Source organism: Grus americana, chromosome 2, assembly GCF_028858705.1.
Source record: "Grus americana isolate bGruAme1 chromosome 2, bGruAme1.mat, whole genome shotgun sequence".
In the NCBI taxonomy this organism is placed as follows: domain Eukaryota; kingdom Metazoa; phylum Chordata; class Aves; order Gruiformes; family Gruidae; genus Grus; species Grus americana.
The window spans coordinates 21922268-21944306 of NC_072853.1; the positions used below are offsets into that span (position 1 = coordinate 21922268).

At 41.4% G+C, this 22039-nt stretch overlaps 1 protein-coding gene across 3 annotated transcripts in view; it reads left to right on the forward strand.

Annotated features, from left to right (window-relative positions):
• The first annotated feature begins 673 nt into the window (after positions 1 to 673).
• DPYS (dihydropyrimidinase) overlaps positions 674 to 22039 on the forward strand; it is a 36846-nt gene continuing 15480 nt past the window's right edge. Inside the window, exons 1-7 of one of the 3 annotated variants that reach the window (XM_054818509.1) lie at positions 674 to 1060; positions 4924 to 5082; positions 7259 to 7438; positions 8601 to 8790; positions 17141 to 17297; positions 18283 to 18424; positions 20119 to 20261. In XM_054818509.1, the coding sequence (XP_054674484.1) occupies positions 791 to 1060; positions 4924 to 5082; positions 7259 to 7438; positions 8601 to 8790; positions 17141 to 17297; positions 18283 to 18424; positions 20119 to 20261 (1241 nt within the window). In that variant the 5' untranslated portion in view covers positions 674 to 790. The remainder of the gene's footprint in view (positions 1061 to 4923; positions 5083 to 7258; positions 7439 to 8600; positions 8791 to 17140; positions 17298 to 18282; positions 18425 to 20118; positions 20262 to 22039) is intronic. The other 2 variants (XM_054818511.1, XM_054818510.1) reach the window with 2 other exon arrangements.

Sequence of the window (22039 nt, forward strand, 5' to 3'; positions counted from 1 at the left end):
AGAGGCCTCGGCAGCCTCGGGAACGCCCCGAGGGGCTTGTCCCTTCAGCCCGGTGTGATGTCCAAGTAGTGGCATTGGCGGGTGGGGAGAGCTGTGTTTGGGTCCTGAGCGTTGTGCGTCTCAAGTCATCATACGAGAAACGGCTGGGGAGCAGTTCCTGACGGCCGGTGTCCTCCAGCGGCGGCTCAGGCCCATGGCAGCGGAGGGTCCTCTGCCGTATCAGCCTGTGGGGGCTCAGCTGAGATGGGCGGGACGCGTGGACTGCCCTGCACTCTCCCTGTCCCTCTGCGTGGGCAGGACCCACAGGTCATCTTTGGGCTCCCCAGCCACCTCTGTGGAGAGCTTGGGTCACCCTTGGTTTCTTCAAACCCCACTGTGAATTGCTTGGGTCACCTTTGGGCACCACAAGCTGATAAATGGCCACATTTTCAAAACAGCCCAGTGTGTTTCAAACCCCAGTGTGTACAGGGCAGGCTGGAGCGAGCGCCATGAGAACCCAGCCAGACTTTCCTGAAAGCCTGACCCCCCCTTTCTCCATGCAAAGAGAGCTAAAGCAGGAAGGGCCTGAAGCCAGCCCTCTGCCACCAGCCTGTTGTGCTGGCTGGGCAGTGGTGCTTCGCTGGAGGTGGTAGGTGGAGCTGCCAAGGGCAGCCTGTTTAAATAGCAATGTGTGGTGTGTGTTTGGGGCCATTTGGAGATAACTGGCTGCTCTGGGAGAAGGGTGGGCAGTGAAATACCCTCAGGCAAGAGCAACTTTCTGAGCAGAGGCTTCACTTTCACCTAGGCTCCCATGCCGCCCCAAAACCTGGCTCAGCAGAGACTGTTGATCAAGGGGGGAAAAGTTGTGAACGATGACTGCTCTGTGGCAGCTGATGTGTATGTGGAAGATGGAGTGGTGCAGCAGGTGGGACCGAACCTCAACCCTGAGCCACCCACGGGACTCATCGTGCTGGATGCGACCAACAAGCTGGTGATCCCTGGGGGCATCGATACTCATACGCACATGCAGTTCCCTTTTATGGGTAGCAGGTCAAAAGATGACTTCTATACAGGAACAAAGGTGGGTGCACATACGCATGCCTGTGTGTCTGTCTGAGCTTTCTTAGAAAAGGATATCTGCTGGTTGTTCAGTGTTTCTTCTAAAAGAGAGAGTAGAGTGTGAATCAAGCACAGGTAATTGTTACTGTGCCTTGGCTGAGACACTGTAATAAGTGGTTGGGGTACTCCGAGGTCGACCTTCGACCAGTATGTTACCTGGGTTCTTTCTGACACTTGTCTGGCTGCGGGTGGCAGGTGTGAAGCGCAGTCTTTTACCCTGATTGTCGCCATGCAGACTACAACTTGCATTGCTACGTGCAACAAGCTTCATACCTCTCCGACCAAAGGTTAACTAAAGCAACAGTTTAACTGCCCAGTGCGTTGGGAGCGCTTCTCTGGTAATCTGATGTTTCTCCTCTGTTAGCATGGGGGAATGCACGCTTTTCTTCTGTCACTCACTTCTGTCTGTGTCTCTCAGTGAAAGTCCATTTCAAACAGTTTCTAAAAGTATCTAATTTCTCCCAGTTTTACACTTGGAGTGGGGTTTTTTCAGCTTTTTCACTGATCTCATTACATTCCCTGTATTAGCAGTGTATCAATTACTAGTGTTAACAGTATTATGCATCATCTCCATAGAGTAAAAATACTCATACAGCGCTCCCTAAAATTTGTAAGGTACTTTTCTAAGAGCTTTGCTGTGCAGGCTGAAATGCTTTGCCCACAGAAGGGATCACATTGCCCTACTTGCCTTGTCTGTTAGCCAGCATCCTCAGGGACCCTGTTATATCCTGCCCTGCTCACGGCAGAATTGGGGTTTGCTAAAAATCAGAAAGCGATGGTGCATTTTTTTCTCATGTGCAAAATACTAATTTACTTCTTTGAAATAGTTGAAATAAGTTAAATTCAACTCGTTTTAACAAACGGTGTGGTGCAGTAACCACACAACTATTGAGAATCTTAAAAGTTTGTAGTCCTGCTTAGATTGACCCTATTCTTTAACAGGAAAATTCATTTCTTCTTTGTCCCATCATGTCATGAGAGTGCAAGTTAGATTGAGTGGTGTAATTGTACATTTCCATACTCTAACAAAGATTTGGCTTTTTTTAATGTTAAGCCCAGAGTACTGAAGGGAGGATTACAAATGACCTGTATGCTATCCTTAAATTACTGGTATATTTCTTTCAATAACTATTTATTCCAACTCAAGATAGATTTGCTGGTGTTCCTGCTGTTATTTGGAATGAAAATATTTTACACTGGATAGTTTTAAGCACTAGAATTGTTCTTCTCAATGAGCACAGAAGTTATTGCCTGTCAGAGTTCAAGGAGCGTCTGGATGATGCTCTTAATCATATGGTTTCCTCCTGCGAGGAGCAGGGAGTTGGACTCCAACTTGAGATAATCTGTGATTCTCTGATTCTGTAGTGGCTGATAATAATAGACTATAATTATTCTGCAAAACTTTGACAAATAATTATTTTGTCCATCACAGCAGATCTTTCCTGCCATAGCAAAATGGCTGCTATATCAAATATATCTTGTCTCTCCAAGTCAAACGTAAGATAAGATATAAAAGGAAAGCTGCAGCATTGAATTTCCACCTCAGAACTGATAGACAGAAAGGAATTATAAATTTGGTCGTGGGAATTTTTTTCCCCAAACGAAGTCTTTTCCACAGCGTTCCGGTAGAAATGAGGGACTCTATTATTATATGGGCCTAACAATGCTGTCTTTTTCGTGTGTCTTTGTCATTTCAATAACTAATCGTAGTTACTGAAATGACTTCCACAAGCAGTTTTTGGTTTTCACACTGCTTTTTGTGATAAATGGAGAGAAAAAAAAAATCAAGTGCACAATGTCTGTTCTGCTTGTCTACAGACATCACAAAGTATGTTTCCTGGCTGAATGAAGTGCAGAATTTGATTTCTGGAATACTTAGTTTACATGATTTACAGTATACATATATATATATATTAATGTTTTGTCATTTTCTGCAACAATCCTTTATTTCTCTGTGAAGACCATTTTTGTAAACTATCAACAATGTATTTAAAGATTTGACATCACAAGAGACATTAAACAGATGTGACTTGAAGCCAGAAGATAATTTTGATTAACAGGAGAAAACATATAAAAGAAACAGCAATGACTGTGGCTTTCTCTTAAGATGCCTTCTTATGGTGTAAGTGATCCATTCTTAGTGCCTCCATTGACTTTAAAGAGAGCCAAAGATGCAGACTAACTCAGATGTAGGTGCCTACACTGTGAAGTCACAAAGCAGGGGAGATAAATTGTGTGCTAACTTGCAAAAAAAAGTAATTTTTTTTTATGTTTTGAGGGGGGTTTTTAATAACTTTTTGAAGCACTGGACAGGGAAGCTGCAAAACAGAGACTGTGTTCACAAAACAGGATGGCCAGATAGTCACTTTGGTGCCTAAAAGAAGTCTCTAGATCCAGCCTTGTGATCAGATGTCAAAAAGTTAGATATTGTGGACCTTCTCAACCCAGGTCAAAGTGTGAAAAGTGTTCAGACCTATTTACTCAAGCTCATCATCTGACAAATATTTTGGCAAGAGAATCAGGGAGACAAAGTTTTGTTCCAACTATTGCAACATATGCTGCAATGATTAGCTAACATTTACCCATTAAGTTGAATAAATAAAGGTACAGAATACCTCTCTTTACACAGAGAGGGGAAAACAATATTAGGGGAAAAAAGACTTTGAGTGGAGTTGTGGAACCTATTATTTTTTTTTTTCTTGATGTCTATAAATTAATTCTAAATCCTGCTGAAGAAATAAGAAGTCAATCTGTCTTGTTGACAAAAATTGGACAGTTTGAACAACTTCTCTTGGAGAAAATGTTTTGCTGAATTCATCACAGATTCACAAATGTTTACGTCACTCTAAATTTCTTATTTTGCAAAATATACTGACTTATTTGCAATTTTGCTTCTGAATTGCTAAGTGAAGGGACTGATTCATCTAGAAATATGAAGAGCAATATAGCATGAATTTGCACTGTGTATATTTTTATCTGAATTGGTTGTACCTGTTGTGCAAAGGGATGTTGTTTAAAGCAGGATTTCTCTGGCTCATCTGGAAAACTACAACAATTACAGCAAAGGAATTTCTATATTGAATCAATTTCTGTTAGTCGAGGATGTAATTTCTGGCAGTGACTAACAAAAATCCTTCAAAGGATAAAAAAAAAAAATAGTAATTCAATTGTCCATAAAGGAGAGTGAAAATTATTGGTTAAAAAGCAATTTTTGATCCTCATTCCATACATAAAATAAGATTTTTGTTTATTTACCTGTAAGTATACTTAATGATACCCTATCAGTAACAAAAATAATTTTAAACCACTTTAAAAACCCTTTTGGTGTCGGACAAGAGATACTGGATTTTCAAACTGAATCTGCTTTTTTTCATTGTGTATCTGTCCCTTAATACTTTCCTGCCACACAGGCTGTTTTTTTCAACTACATAGACTCTGAGGAAGCATTTCTCAAGTTGGCTATGATCTTCTGGTGCTCTTCTTTTTTGGTGATCCCACCCACTTAAGGAAACTCACTGATGCATGAATGCTCCAGACTCATCTCCAAATCTTTGTTAAGATTTTGTTCATGTGCAAAAACTCCTTCATTCTGAGAATTTCCCCATGATTCTCCTGAATACCTGTTTGAGACCATCCTTCTCAAAGGAGCTGAAATTAATCTCCACAATCATTTTACAAGTTCAGACTTTACTGAGGGAAACTGTTCAGTGGCTTTTGGCTTTTCAGTGTATCATCAAGATTAATTGTTGCACAGGGAATCAGAGGAGTGGGAGGAAATTTGCATTCTCTCTGATGATTGCTAAATATTAACTTTCTTGCTTTCAGGCTGCTATAGCAGGAGGAACCACCATGATCATCGACTTTGCCATTCCTCAGAAAGGCTGTTCTCTAATTGAAGCCTTTGATACATGGAAAAGCTGGGCAGACCCTAAAGTCTGCTGTGATTACGCACTGCATGTGGCAGTTACGTGGTGGAGCAACAAGGTAGACACAATAGCTGATTTTCAATTCTGTGAATTGGTACTGCACCTGCTTTGAATTAGTCCTTACATGCTAAATATAGCTTGCTGGCAATGTAATAGTATATTTTTGAGTGTAAAAACTACATTTGAAGTAGTCCACATCCTTCTAAAAGTACATGTATTTGAAAGAATAAAGAAAGTCTGCAGATAGCCTACATCTTTGGAGAATACTGCATAAAGTTAAAGGAAGTAGTTGTGCAAGACCAAGACCTGGCAGACCAGAGGGGGCAAGTAGTGTTTGCATAAATTTTGCCTTTTGTTACTTGAACACTTTATAATCTATGCTCCTGTTGAGTCTTGGTGTTGTTTGCTTTTGTTTTGTTTTGTTTTTAAGTAAGAATATAAATGAAAAATATGGTACTGTATTTTATTTGTAAAGGAAGAGTTGTATTCCTGAGTAACTGCAGTATTATCTCCTTAAAGCAGGACTGGAGCCAATAATTACTTAAATGTGAGATTATCTAAAAAGCCCTTTTGGAATTTACATATGGGAGAATCATCCTTATTGCATGAATGTTGGCTGATAACCTGAAAGCTTTACTGAATAAATTAACTTTTCAGGTGCCTGACATTTATTTGAACCTGACCCATGTTTTACAAAACCACTTTAGATCCTCAGAGAACTTGCATGAGTACATAGATATATTAAGTAAATTCCATTTTTAAATATGAAATATGAGTACTTCCTCTAATTTTTAACTTTCAAAATATATAAAGCAAAGCCTTCACTCTGCAAACGCCTCATCTTTGGTATTGTGTGCACTGAGCACTAAATAGACTGACCTCAACTTCTAACTCAAAGCAAAGACTTGAAATAAATTCACCAGTGAAGTTTGAGGAATGTGTATTTGAAACAGCCTTAGTAGAGAACAATGGAATTGTACTGAAAAATCCAGTAAAAATAGGGAGGTGTAAATCAATGAAATGTCATGGTTTATGTTAAGAACTTAACTGTTTTTAAAAGCCAAGATCGAAAGAACTAGAAAGATCTGATGTTTTGTAGCTGTAAAAGACCTGAGTAAAGATGACTTTGATATTTCATGCCCTTCTAATTTGCTATCATCTCCTCAGGATTTAAATTATTTATTATAAACGTACATTGTTTGCAATGCCTTCCCTTAGTCATAGTAATTGGTCAAGAAGAAAATAAATAAGACATGCCTCTATATTTGTGCCAGAGCAGGGCCTCATGTCAGGTATTTATTTGTGTGATAATTCCCATTCAAGATACGTTCCCATCCCTCCTTTGTATACTTTCAGAAAATTTCCTTGAGTTTTATATCAGTGTCTCACCTTTCTTGGGCAGATACAACCAGACTAATAGAGAGAAGATGAAAAATAATGTTTTACATTTTGAAAGGAATTTGTCCCATGGAAATTGTAATAGCATCACAGATACATGTCAATTACTATCACCATCCTTTTACTGGGAAGGAAGAGTCAACGTTAGGTAGTGGATAGTTCTAGCTAACCAGCTGCACAAGAAATCTTTGGGCTAAAATCTGCATCTTCTTTCTTTAGGATGTAATATTTTGCTGGGCTTCAGAGACTCTAGCAGAAGCACGGAATCCTATCAAGCAGTGCATATAAGAAAAGAAGCAGGCTTGCATCTAGAGTTTTAGAGCCATTTTGCCTGACAACAAAATATTTCCAAAAGGCTGTGTGTTGTTTAGAGTCAGGACAAAGCTCTAGAAGATAAGATCTTTTCTGTCACTCTGTTATTTGCCAGAAGTGGAAGCCTATTACAATCCAATTTTGAAAATCAGTTTTGCACAAATCTCCATACTCTATAAGTTGGATACATTGATCGTAATATTGGGCAGTGTGTTTTCAATATCAGGAGGTTTATTTGGAATAAAATTCTACTTCACTATCTTTTGTAAAAAGCATTCCCTTCCTGCAGTTATCTTGTGCCTCCAATATCTGCAGTGGTACTAGTTTATATATTTTGAGAATCAATTTGATAAAAGAAGAATAGTATAAGTCAGTCTTTAAATATGTGACTTGGGCGGTTTGGACTGAACATATGTTTGACTGAGTAAAAGCTCACCCTTCATACTTACAATTTCTTTATACAAAATTATTAACAGGTAAAAAATAATATTGCTGTTTTTTGAAAATTGCTGACGGTCTTTCAGGTAAAGGAAGAAATGAAAAGTCTCGTTCAAAGCAAAGGTGTCAACTCTTTCAAGATGTTTATGGCTTATAAAGATCTATACATGGTCAATGATGAGGAGTTATATGCAGCCTTTTCCTGCTGTAAGGACCTTGGAGCAGTTGCTCAAGTCCACGCAGAGAATGGGGAGCTAGTTGCACAGGTAGGCATTTGACATTTTGTCCATCAAAGTCAGGAATATAAATGATCCTGTTATCTAAGCACTTCAATAGATATATTAGTACCATCATTGTATCATAGGGAATGGCTTTTCTACCCTATTTTACCTCCAGGGAACTGAAGACAAACATCTTGTCCCAGATCCTAAAGGATGCTTGTGGTGGGCTAAGAAATTGTAACCTAGAGTCCTGGGTTCAGGGTTGTCTGGAGGCAAATGATCCTGTTATAACGAGAGTTATACTTGCTGTATAATGTATATACTTGCAATGTAATATGTATACTTGACTGACAAAGAAAGCACCAGTCAGAGCCTGACCATCGACGAAGTCAAAGGGGGAACACTTGGTCAAGTATTTAGACATCAGGTGTGTGATGCATTACTGTGGGTCTCTCCAAACATAGTCGGCTCATCTAAAAGGAATGGATCCAGAAGTACAGAGAAGGCTTCACTAACTGGGCACAAAGTCTCAAGGTCCCTCTGTGCATAGTTAGCTTCACTTCACACTTGCTACTGCCATCTTAGTGCTGTGTGGAGGCTCTGGGAGCATAACTGCACTGATGTCTTTGAGTTTCTTCAGCTGTTCTAGTCAATAGTGCTTTGACTCTGCCCCAGGTCCCATAATGGAAATTAATTGATTGCTAAATAATCTCAAATCAGCAAAGTATAAATTCCTGGAATTATAGTAGGGACAAAATCTTACACCTCTTAAAACCTTGGAGCCTCCTTCAGAGGCTCTGGATGTGTATCTTTATGCTTAGTAAGGATCCTTCCATTTTTTTTTCCAATGAGGGGTTAGGTACTGTCATCTCAGTTACTGACTGCGATCGTTTAAGAGTACATATTGAGAGAGATAGGATTTTCAAAAGTGGCGGTTTATCCCCGCAAGCCAGCGGAGAGTGTTCTCTGAAGTCACTTAGGTATTCTGAGACTTGTGTTTATTGAGAGATACATTGGATTTCAGATAACACAACAATAGCTTCTCTTGAAAAAAAAATCATAACTGCCTTACTGCCTTGGGTTTGGGTTTTTTTTCCCCCTCAAACTAGCTGCAGTGGCTGGTTTAGGATTCATTTGGTGGGCAGCATGATCATGACACCATGGTTGAACTTTAACTGACTCTTACATGTTTTTGTGTGGTGTTCAGGGTGCAAAGAAGATGCTGGCAATGGGAATAACTGGCCCTGAGGGGCATGAACTGTGTCGTCCTGAAGAAGTGGAAGCTGAAGCTACACAGAGAGCAATTACCATAGCAAATGCTGTAAACTGCCCCCTTTTTGTAGTCCATGTAATGAGTAAATCTGCAGCAAGGGTGATAAGTAATGCACGAAGAGAAGGTAAAAGTCCTAATTCTTTTGTGCTTGGGCAATGGCATTGGAGGAAGGGTCACAGAAAACCAAACATAGTATCAGTGTCCTACCTGTCATGGGTACCACAACCCTCACAACATGAGTGAATTTCTTGGAGTGCGATGTCTAAACTGTGTGTGTGTGTTGTGGGGCCCAGGGGAGCTAAGCAGTGTGGAAGAACAGCAACCGGGATTGAGACTTTCTCTTCTCCCCAGCACAAACTTTTTTCTCCTTCATACTGTACCTCAAAGGTCAAAGTGATGGCCAGAACAGCATTATTGCATTAAAAATGATGTGACCAGTACAAGATTACACATGCTCTGCTATCACCCTCCCTTGAGTTACAGTCTGCAAGCCAGCTATTTAGATGAGAAATTCTACAACGGAGACCACACCATGTTTTTACAGACAGTGCCATGACAGGACCAGGACTCCTATTCACTGAGCACTTAGAAATTGTGGTGATGATGGCAGTGTCTGAAAGCCTCAATTCCCTCCAGGGAAGGGTTTCTCAGGTCATGCACTGCAGGGTTCATAAATAATTCTGGTCAGCCAAGGGAGCCTGACCCCCTTGACCATCTGTTGGCCAGGCTAGAAGCAACCGGAAGGCTGTAGGAATTCAGGATGTTTTGCCTCCTCATCTGTAAGTTCATCCAGAGCAGCCTGTGGAACCAAAGCACTGTGAGGAGACATTATATGGGTGGAAGGAGCAGGACAGAGGCCCATGATTTGGAGGGCCTAAAACTTTATGGAATATCTGTCTTCATCTTTTTACATCTCAGCTTGTGTTCATCTGACCTAACATGAATTGGATACAGACCTCAGTTTCCTTATTTCTTGACTTTAGATAATGCTTGCACTGGAGGTGCAGATTATTAATATCAAAATGTATCAAAAGAGTATGAGAGTTTGACATGACCCGGCAATGTGCGCTTGCAGCCCAGAAAGCCAACTGTGTCTTGGGCTGCATCAAAAGAAGCATGACCAGCAGGTCAAGGGAGGTGATTCTCCCCCTCTGCTCTGCTCTTGTGAGACCCCACCTGGAGTACTGCATCTAGCTCTGTGGTCCTCAGCAGAGGAAAGACATGGACCTGTTGGAGCGAGTCCAGAAGAGGGCCACAAAAATAATCAGAGGGATGGAGTATCTCTCCTATGAGGAAAGGCTGAGAGAGTTGGGGTTGTTCAGGCTGGAGAAGAGAAGGCTCTGGGGAGACCTTAGAGCAGCCTTTCAATACTTAAAGGGGGCTTATAAGAAAGATGGGGACAAACTTTTTAGCAGAGCCTGTTGCAATAGGACAAAGAGTAATGGTTTTAAACTAAAAGAGGGTAGATTCAGACTAGATATAAGGAAGACATTTTTTTTTTTTACAACGAGGGTGATGAAACACTGGAACAGTTTGCCCAGAGAGGTGGTAGATGCCCCCTCCCTGCAAACATTCAAGGTCAGGTTGGATGGGGCTCTGAGCAACCTGATTTAGTTGAAGATGTCCCTGCTTATTGCAGGGGAGTTGGACCTTTAAAGGTCCCTGCCAACCCAAACTATTCTATGACAAAAGTGCAATCAAAACCAGCATGATATCATGATGCTAATAGAAATGGATATGTTTATGTGGAATATGTATTGATTATGACTTCCAGTAAGACTTAGCAGTAATTCAAGTTTATAAAAGAATCTACCAGAACATTTTTTACTAGCACATCTTTTGGTACAGTGCTATACTAGATTCCTCCACTAGATGACAGTGCTGCTGGTAATGTGGATTATATCTGTCAATGTACGGTTATTTGTACATTCACAGGTGTGGCGTCAACATTAACTACAAGAAGCTGTAACAACAGTTAAGATACCCAGATTAAAGATGAAACACTGACTATGAACATAAAAGAGCTAAGATAGGAGGTCGTGTTTTATAACACACTATTCAAGTACAAAATTCTATGCTGATAGTAAATACTGTAAAATATTGTGTTGTAAGAATAGTCTGCAGTGCCAGTATAATAACTGATGTGATAACAGTATGCTTCTTTGATGTGTAAAAAGAAGAAATTGGTACAACTTATGCTTACTGTGGTGCAAATTGAATTTTATAGCTTCCTGGGTTCATGCAGTCAGAATCATCAGTGCTTGCCTTTGTTAACAGCAACGTATAACATCTCTCCATAATTAATTTCTGTTTGCACAGAAGTATGCTATTTAGGAAACAGAAATCTAGGATTGATTAAGAAATTTTGAAAAGTAGCTAGTGTACCACAAAGATAGGTACAACAATTATAGTTTTTAATGAGACTGATCTGTATAAATTCTGGCAATTAGAAATTAATTCAGGTTAGTTTCAGTAAAAGTGGCTCTCTGTTCTTAAAAGTGGTAATACAAAACGAGGAGTTCCAGACAAAAAACTGAAATTCTCTAAGTATTGTATGAATGACATAAATAAAACCCAAATACACTGCTGAAAGATATTCAACTTGATTCAACTGAGCTCCAAGCTCAGGAGCGATGCATCCCAACAAAGAGGAAGTTGAGCAAATCCACCAAGAGGCCCCTGTGGATGAACAAGGAGCTCCTGGGCAAAGTCAAACAAAAAAAGGAAGCCTACAGCGGGTGGAAGCAAGGGCAGGTAGCCTGGGAAGAATACAGAGAAACTGTCCAAGCAGCCAGGGAGCCGGTTAGGAAAGCCAAAGTCCTGATGGAAATTAATCTGGCCAGGGATGTCCAGGACAACAAGAAAAGCTTCTATAGGTATGTCAGTAATAAGAGGAGGACGAGGGAAAATGTGGGTCCCCTCTGGAATGAAACGGGTGAACTGGTTACCCAGGATATGGAGAAGGCTGAGGTACTCAACAACTTCTTTGCCTCAGTCTTCACTGGCAACTCCTTGAGCCACACTGCCAGGTCACAGAAGGCAGGGACTGGGAGAATGCAGAACCACCCACTGTAGGAGAAGATCAGGTTCGAGAATATCTAAGGAACCTGAAGGTGCACAAGTCCATGGGACCTGATGAGATGCATCCGCGGGTCTTGAGGGAACTGGCGGATGAAGTGGCCAGGCCACTCGCCATCATCTTTGAGAAGTCCTGGCAGTCTGGCGAAGTTCCCACCGACTGGAAGAGGGGGAACATAACCCCCATTTTTAAGAAGGCTAAAAAGGAAGACCCAGGGAACTACAGGCCGGTCAGTCTCACCACTGTGCCTGGCAAGATTATGGAGCAGACCCTCCTGGAGACTATGCTCAGGCACATGGAAAACAAGGAGGTGACTGGTGACAGCCAACATGGCTTCACTAAGGGCAAATCGTGCCTGACAAACTTGGTGGCCTTCTATGATGGGGTTACAGCGTCGGTGGATAAGGGGAGGGCAACTGACGTCATCTACCTGGACTTGTGCAAGGCATTTGACACTGTCCCGCATGACATCCTTGTCTCTAAATTGGAGAGACATGGATTCGATGGATGGACCACTTGGTGGATAAGGAATTGGCTGGATGGTCGCACTCAAAGAGTTGTGGTCAACGGCTCAATGTCCAAGTGGAGAACGGTGACAAGTGGTGTTCCTCAGGGGTTGGTGCTGGGACCGGCACTGTTCAACATCTTTGTCGGCGACACGGACAGTGGGATCGAGTGCACCCTCAGCAAGTTTGCTTATGACACCAAGCTGTGTGGTGTGGTCGACACGCTGGAGGGAAGGGATGCCATCCAGAGGGACCTTGACAGGCTGCAGAGGTGGGCCAGTGCGAACCGCATGAAGTTCAACAAGGCCAAGTGCAAGGTCCTGCACATGGGTCGGCACAATCCCAAGCATGAGTATAGGCTGGGCGAGGAATGGATTGAAAGCAGCCCTGAGGAGAAGGACTTGGGGGTGTTGATTGATGAGAAGCTCAACATGAGCCGGCAGTGTGTGCTTGCAGCCCAGAAAGCCAACTGTGTTCTGGGCTGCATCAAAAGAAGTGTGACCAGCAGGTCAAGGGAGGTGATCCTGCCCCTCTACTCCGCTCTGGTGAGACCCCACCTGGAATACTGTGTCCAGCTCTGGGGGCCCCAGTACAGGAGAGACATGGAGCTCTTGGAGCGAGTCCAGAGGAGGGCCACGAAGCTGATCAGAGGGCTGGAGCATCTCTCCTATGAGGACAGGCTGAGAGAGTTGGGGCTGTTCAGCCTGGAGAAGAGAAGGCTCCGGGGAGATCTAATTGCGGCTTCCCAGTACCTGAAGGGGCCTACAGGAAAGCTGGTGAGGGACTGTTTATCAGGGAGTGTAGTGACAGGACAAGGGGTAATGGGTTTAAGCTGAAGGAGGGTTGATTTAGATTAGATGTTAGAAAGAAATTCTTTACTGTGAGGGTGGTGAGGCACTGGCACAGGTTGCCCAGAGAGGTTGTGGATGCCCCATCCCTGGAAGTGTTCAAGGCCAGGTTGGATGGGGCTTTGGGCAACGTGGTCTAGCAGAGGGTGTCCCTGCCCTTGGCAGGGGGGGTTGGAACTAGATGATCTTTGAGGTCCCTTCCAACCCAAACCATTCTATGATTCTATGATTCTATGATTAAAGAGGTTAAAACCACTCTAATGTGAAAGCTGTATAAACTCTGAAATATGGGAAGGCTCTCAAGCATTTGAGATATTCACTCTAATGCAGTTTATTCATCTTTTCAAGATTATTTCTCATTCTTTTCATGCTAGCTTCCTGCTATTTACAGTTGTGAAATTTTTCATGTTTCTTTCCAAGCACTTAGCATGAAGTACAGTGTGTGGGTGCATATTCCTCCCATCCCATGTCAGAGGAAGATTGATATCCCTTCCTATTCCATCACTGACCTCATAAGGGGAAAGATTGATCTTCATTGAGCGTAATCTATTTTCTGGGTGACAGTGTGATACCAGAGTTGAAGTATTGCATGAAAGTCTGTCACCCATTCCTTTGGCCAGTAACACCTATGAGTAAGCAAGGCTAAGAAAGTGTGATGTAGCGATATAAGACTTACACTGCCTCCCACTTAAAAAGGCTTTCATTCTAAGTGTACAACAGACTAGAGATCATGTCCCTTTGCCCATTTAACTGTGCTGTTACAGCTAAGGAAATAAGACTTTCTAGTGCACATCAGAACTGGAGAGCAGCATCTTACTAAAAAGTCATTTTTTAAAAGGGTTTTCCCTTTAAAAAATGCATATAAAAATATGTACTTGATCAGATTACAAGAAGCTTGCTTGGACTTATAAAGTTGGTACCTCCTACTGTCAGTCATGGGTTAGGTCTGCTCCTAGTGAGAGGAAGGGCATGTCCATAGCTGTGGGTATAGTATACAGACTCTCAAGCTGATTGAGCACAGGAGTGCAACTAAAAATGCCAACTTTTTAGCTGGCTTATGCAGGACAGCTCAGGTCCAGACTGTAGATAGCCTAATTGATGCAATGCTATGCCTGATTTGATAAACCCTGCCTTGCAGTTCTGCTTCTTTCAGATCATAACCGGTCAGTGAGTATCTTTGCCCCTTATGACCTTACCTTAAGTGCTTCTGAAACTTTTACTAGAATAACCACACAGGAACAAGTTTCTCAAGCCTGTAAATGTTAATTGGTGTTTCTCAAGATTACAACTCTTTTTGAGTTCTGATAGGTCGTAAAATAAATTGCATTTGCATGTTCTTCTTTGTTATTAAGTAATTTATGTGAAATTAGCTCTTGCGAGTCAGTTTGGGCATCTGATGAAGAAGCCACAAAATCCACAGTTATTTTTGCAACAGCTCAGAGATGTCGGAAAGACCAAACAGCAGAACACCTTCTGCTTACTATTTTCATTGAATGCAGGAAAACATAACAAATGGAAAGAGCTGATTTATTACCACATTACTCCAGTTTTATGCCTATAGGCAATAGCCAATCGAGCTAGAAGAACCTTAATGCAGAATTTCCTTGTTGGCAATCAAGCTAAAAGAGCCTTAATGCAGAATTTCCTTGTTATTTGGATTAAAGCAGAATCTTGATATTATTGCACCCTTCAGCCTGGCTAGTCATGGTCCAAATGAAATGCAAGAAATTGCACAGTCAGCAGAAGTGTCCAGATGTAGTCTGTTGAAGCTGAAGTGTTCAGACTCAAAATCGCTTGAGGAAATGGCTTGTACTCCTTCCCACTCGTGGGAACAAGGGGAGCTGCTCAGGTCAAATTCTGACTGCAGAAATACTGTCATCAGCTGTGGTACATGAGTTAGAATCAACTCAGCACATACGACTGTGAGCTTGGAGACTTCTTTTCAATTTTATGTTGTGAAACTGAGGTAAGAAAATTATTTATGGAAGCTAAACATTTACTCCTTTCCTACCATTTTAACTTTTATCCTTTATAGGTATGTCCTAATGATTCATAGTTTAGGTTTGGATGCAATTTTCTTTAGCATGTTTAGATACAAGAGGAAAGACACACACCATACTACACTTCCCACTCCTCCCCCTTCCACTGACTTTGCTCATGAAAAATCTGTGAAAAGCCTAATAGGTAAATATGGGAGATGATTGGTTATATATGCGGGAGTTTTTCTGTATATATCTAGGTTTGTGGCAGCCTGCCCTCAAATACTGTGTTTAGAGTTGCCCAAGGAAGGCCAAGATCCCCCTAACTTCTGCAGCAGCTCTAAATTAGGAAAACACTAATCTGACTCAAACCTCCTCATTCTCTGAGTGGACATATCATTTCCATGGATGGCCTCATATCCAGTGCTTTAGGTTTTGAAAATAAGATGCAAAAATTAGCAAATAACTGCTTAAGTCATGATTTCTCCCCCTGAGCCCAAGTGTAAACCTATAAATATGTAGATAAGTGGCACTGGGAGGTTAGAATGCTCCAAACCTAAGTGTCAGTACGAGATAAGCACGTACAGCATGTCAGAGCACGCTGAGATGGTTATAGCAAATTAATAATGCTAATAGGGAGTCTTTAGGTTGTGGCAGAAGTTATACTATGTGGTACTTGGAGTCAGTGTACAGTAATGTCAGAGAAGGTCTTGAAACCTTGTAGAAGTAACCGTAGAGCTATAGGTGTTAAATAGTATGAGGCCATTTTGCAAGTCTAGCACAGAAAATTTAAGGAATGGCACTACTGCAGTGGGAAACGTATTTTGCAAAGAATTGAGCTCTTCAGTAGCTACCTCTGCTAGTGTAGCAGTTATAATCCAGTAGCTTACAGAAGTACTAGAATCTAATGCACAGAGAGAAATCTGCAAAGGTTTGCTTTGTTGTTTTCTGACAGTACAGTGAATGCCTGACTTACATGCAGAAAGCCAGAGAAAGGTCACTGTCTTGTATCACTGAGCAATTACCAGCTGAGCCCTTGCTGGGGTAATGTAATGACAGACCTAATAAAAATTGTTCCTGAAGTGAAATCTGGGATCTGTAGCAAGATACTCAGTGTTTGTAGGGAGCAGGGAGGGAGAAAGCTCTTGGTGGGATGCAGCAGAGGCTGCCTTAACCAGCACCGAGCAGCCTATGAGTGGGTGTGTGAGGTCCCAGCTCGCTCTGGTTCTTTGGTGACCATCACAGCCAGGGGCATTACCACCTGTCACCTAGAGAACTGCAAAGTGGCTGGACCCCCTCCTCAGGGAGTGAAACACCTTGTTTCATCTCCCATCTTGTTCTAATGAGTTTCAAACCCATGTTTCTTAGGAGGAAAAAGTAGTTAAAATATGTTAGCTCTGTCCAAAGGCTAACAGCTGGTCTGGGTTAGTGTCCTTTTCAGAGGAATCTGGAATACTGTGCAGCAAAGAATTAAAGATTAACATTTGGGAAATATCCTTTAAAATGAAATTATTTATAGCTTTTTATTTGGGAAATGTTTTTATACTCTTTAAATTTATGTCTGATGCCATATTGTTCTTCCTGGAACAATTATAGCCTGACAATTAAAAGTACCACCCTGCAAAGTCTGTATGCTGTATATATTAACTTACATTGTTACATAGTCAGTAATTTCAGAGCACCAAACAGGTGCTACTAAGAAATATATGGATCTTGAACATAATTAATGCAACTGAGGACTGTTTTCCTTTTGAAATCTCAATCACATGCCTGGTAAACAATGTGTAAAACCCATTATAATATATCTGTCAACAATTTAATTAAAAAACTTGCCCAGGCAATGTTCTTATGAGGAAATATATTGGGAGATCACCAGAAGAATATTCAGAACAGAGATGCTGTGTTATAGCTTAGTTTATTATGTCCTTGCATATGCTGGTGTTTAATTTGAAACACTCATTCAAATTTAAATCCATTGCCACCAAAAATCCGGAACAGAGAAAATACAAGATATGCATTTTTATGTTGTTTGATGATGATACTACTGCTTTGCATTTTTCAGGAAAGGTAGTTTATGGGGAGCCTATTGCTGCTAGTCTTGGCACCGATGGCACCAACTACTGGAATAAAGACTGGGCTCATGCTGCAGCATATGTCATGGGACCTCCGCTGAGACCAGATCCATCGACTCCTGGTTTCCTCATGAACTTACTGGCCAAGTAAGCAGACGAACAAACAGTGACAGCTGATGCCCAAATACACAGCAAATTCTGCCTGGAGTATATAATAACAAGTTGATGCCTTGGAGGTTTTCTAAGTACAGAATGTTACATTATCAAGAAGGAGAAATGGAAGGTGAAGCCATGGATGAAAAACATTTTTTGTTACAGAAATTAGAAAGTGTTCAGATTTTGTTTCTCTGAACTCTTGTGGCCTTCTGTCCCCATTTGATTTTAATCAATAAGCCTTGCCTTGCTAATATTGCAGCAAAAATTGAAACATGACTGGGGCGCAGTACGGCTGTAAGTTGATGGGAAATGCATAAAAAGTGGGGTCACAGCCAGGACTTCTGGGTTTTGTTGTCAGCTGCCTTTTTTACTTGAAATTTGGATGCTCCATAAAAACTAAGTCTGCTGACTACTGAAGGTACATATAAGTTTTCCGCTTCATAACATCTCCTTCAGAAGGAAGTAGGAACAGAAGTATCCTTCAGACACTTGCAGTTAACAAAATGTGCAGTTTGCTGGTATTTCATTACCAATACAGCTTAACACCACAAAAGGGTTGAATCTGATCGAAGAGTCTGTGAAGGTATGCCTTAACACTGACTGATGGTTATGCAGATCCATAGTAATTTCACAGGGTATATGGAGGGACATAGTCTAAAATTGCTGTAAGTGAGGATGGAACCAAGCCCCTTGCTCTGGGAAGTGGGACAGATATTTTGACATATCCAAAGTAAAAGTGTTATTTTTGGTGCTTGGTTTCTTCTGAGGGGTTTCTGAAGAGGAAACTGCTTTATAAAGGAACTGGCTGTTACTGTGGGGCTACTCTTGGAGGATGGGACTGAAGACAGGCTGGTGGCACATATCACTTTTTCCTTGCAGAAGGGATGGCTGGATCTACCCAGCCTTGCAACAGATTTTCCTGTGTGGCACTATCTGGTACATGTTCTGATTCATAATGAAATTTGTGTTTCCTTAGTGATGACCTCTCTGTGACAGGGACTGACAATTGCACCTTTGACATATGCCAGAAAGCTCTGGGGAAGGATGACTTCACAAAAATCCCTAATGGAGTGAATGGTGTGGAAGACAGGATGTCAGTCATATGGGAAAAAGGTGTTGTAAGTATATCAAGATGTCTGAACATGGAGGTAATTGATTTCTTCAACAAAATATAATCTCTCAGCAGTATCAACTCTCCAGTTTTATCAAGTGTATTTATCACAGGATAACTCCTTTGATCAAATACCAGAACAGAGTCCTTATTAACTCTCACCTTATTGTCCTAGGAAGTAGAAGAAGATTCTTAGTGCTTAAAAAATAGCACTAGAGAATCATTTCTATCATTTAGTGGCAAAGGACTGCTGTTGTTTCAGTGGTAGCTCACAGTACATTTACTTGCAGCATTTTTTTAAACAGATGAAAGGAAAGTAAAAGGAAAGAGGTGCCCACAGTTTTGACTTGGTCAGTTTTGTATTTTTTCCTCTTTGATCTCTCTCAAACTTAGCTGTTGGAGGAGCTTCAGCACTGAGTGTATGCCTGTCAATTTTTAATTTGTGTTTTCAGCCAGAGGAAACAAAGTAGAGATAAATGCTTCTCTAATGTATGGCTCAGTCCTGTGATGTGATGAGCTGAGCACCTTCAAGTCCCATTGACTTCAGATTCTGAGGGCCATCACAAAAATGCTTGGTGCTTCCCAGGACAATGCCCTTCAGGCTCTAAACAAATATAAATATGAAAGCTAGTGGCCAGACTTTTTGGATATGGGGTTGTCTGATGAGAGGGGAGGTGAGGCAATCTGGTGAGGCATCTGCTGCTTGCTAGTTGTTACAATTGCTCTGGCTAATACAATACTGTTAAGTTCTGGAGGCTCTAGTTCAATTTTCTTATTAAGTTCTCTTGCAGTGGTGAAGTCTTGTTGATAATGCAAAGCATATTTATTTGTCACAGTAGAATCATCTACCTCACACACTTGGTAAGGATGTGGTTCAGAATCTCTCTTGTTTATCTGTATTTGGGATTCAGCTCCTGTTGGCATGTACAAAGCGGACTTCTGCCTGTATTCACCTGTGGCATAGCTCTAGTATGTTTTTATGACATTCTGATTCCTAGACTGACCTATGCACAATATTACTGCCAATGTATCTGGCTTTCCGAGCAAATAGCAGTCACAGAGGCTGGATTAAATTAGTTATGTAGCATTGTGCAGTCCCAAGACACATGTGTATCCATTATTGTTTGCCATTTTGCTGATGTATCACATCAGCAAATCTGGTTTTTATACTACTTGATCTCAAATGTTTACTGAACAGTACTATTCTCTGTTTTATTGCTGAAGAGATTTGCAAATCACCTTTTCTATATCACACATTGTGCCTTGCCTCTCCTTTATCATCTTCTAGGCTCTCCTTAATACTGTCTCACCATTTTCCAAAACCTAGATACTTGAGAGATGTTATGTCCCCTGAGGAAACTGCTGAGCAGGATTACAGATTCAAAGCCAGCTAAAACTTTTATTTCAGTTGACTTGGGACTGGATCCACAGGAGCGTTTGGCTTTAAAGTTGTCTTTTTGTCCCTTTGCTGTGGGACAAAGTAAGATAAAGTTATCATATTCAGTGAATGTACACTGCAGTATGTGCATCTGAGACAAATAGTTATTTTCTTTCTTTTAAACTCTTCAGTATGTCATTAAAAAAATATTTATGTGATGTTGGCAGAGAGCTGTCACTCATCCTAGCCTTTTCAACCAGAGCATTTTTTTTCATTCCTTGTTTAAAAAAGTAATGAGTTTGCTTTTGTGTACTCTTCTGCAGTACAGTGGAAAAATGGATGAAAACAGATTTGTAGCTGTTACCAGCACAAATGCAGCAAAAATCTTTAACCTTTACCCAAAGAAGGGGAGAATTGCTGTGGGTTCTGATGCTGACATTGTAATTTGGGATCCCAAAGCTACAAGGTATGTATGGGTAGTTATTTCCTCCCATCCAGTCTCTCTGCAGGAAAAATGTGTCTCGAAGACTCTGTACAGCAATAAACCTTTGGGGTGAGGTTATGGTGTTTTTTACAGGTGAATTATTTACAGCTTATTTGTCTCCTACAATAGCATATGTAAGCAGAAATCTTTGATCTCTAGATGGACTTAAAAAAATTGTCCTAGAATGCTGACCAACTGCAAAAATAACAAGGTCTGTACATTACACTACCAGGGCTTGGTATCCTAAGAGTAAAAATAACAACTTTGGGATCTTAGAGTAACTCTGTTAAGTCCTACAGTATGTTTAGCTTCTTTCTACTGCAAAGAGAAGGGAGAGGAGCCTGCGTTCCTGCAGGATGACCCATTGCAAACTTGTGGTTTTAACTTACAGCTACTTCAAACATATTCAAAGGTGGTCAGGATGGGTGGTGAAAGTGTGTGGTCTTGCCCTCCTAATGTCTTCTCCCTAGCTGATGAAGCAAATATAGTAGTAGAGCCGGGAGTGAGCTTAGTTCTGAAGCGCAAGCTGTGCATGCTTATGATTTTATTTAAGGAGTTTTCTGATTTTATGCACAGTAGGTCTGCTGGAATAGAGCTTATCACACCAACAACAGATGCACAAAGGGTGTGCTTATGTCTCAGCCTGCATGACTTGATGCCATGCTACATTTTTGCTAGAAAGGGTATGCAGTGTCTTTCTGGGAGCCTCAACTCACACAGCATACTGTACATTACAGCTGATTCCTGTCTTCAGGTATATTCACACCATCAGCCAGCTCTATACTCAGGCCACTACAAACATCTCAGGAATTATACGTCTTGAGTCTCGCTCTGGCTCTTGTGCCCATCCTGGTCTTGTTTAAGCTGCCTGGAAATGGTCTGGCAGCCACCTGTCACAGAGCCAGCTCACCTGGAGAGTTCTCTTTCTCAGCTCAGATGCCTATGGGCTGTGTGAGTGCATCTCCACTGTTCAAGTGCTGAGCAGGCTAGCTTAAATACGCAGACTTTAACAGCCGAGTCTTGCATCTGATCACATCCAGCCCTGCGCGTAGCAGCAGAAGGTGTGCTGGGACAGTGCTTTTGTCTTGGGCTCAGCTCTAGTGAGCAGCATGAGCATACAACTGCTCTGAAGGCACACACTGACCCTCCTTGAAATCTATTCATCAATGTCACCCAAATAGTAAAGCCACAGAAGATAGCAATCACTAACCCTAGGTGAGCTTTGTGGGGTGTTGGGCATGATGGCCAGCTTTCATCAAGGTATGAGAGCGTTTGGTGTTCCTAAAACCTGAACTGTTGTAACTCAGATAGCATTAGATTTTTATTTTTTTATAATAAAAAGACTCCTCTCATGGTAGAGGAAAGTTTTGAAACATAACTGGGCAAATCTGATTTTGGAAGCCAAATGGAGGAAAAAAAGCTCTAATCCTAGATTTACTTTGCACAAACAAAATTTTCTTGACCAATCTTCTGTTTTTTGAATTTTTGATAATGCAATTGTCACTCCTTTCAGTATACTCATGAGTACAAACAATGTGTGAGAGTGAGAGGAAAAGCATTCTGTGTTTTAAGCTGCAAAGCTTGAGGACATGGACTTCCTATTCAGAAGTCCCACAAAAAACCGGCAGCACCAGCAAAAGAAGTTTTAGGAGTGTCAACCTCAATAAAGTTAGAGGCCTACCCAGCGGTGGGTCAGAGAGATTTTCATGTGCATTATGCCTTCTGGCATGTTGAGCAAGCATATTTTGAGATACGAGCAA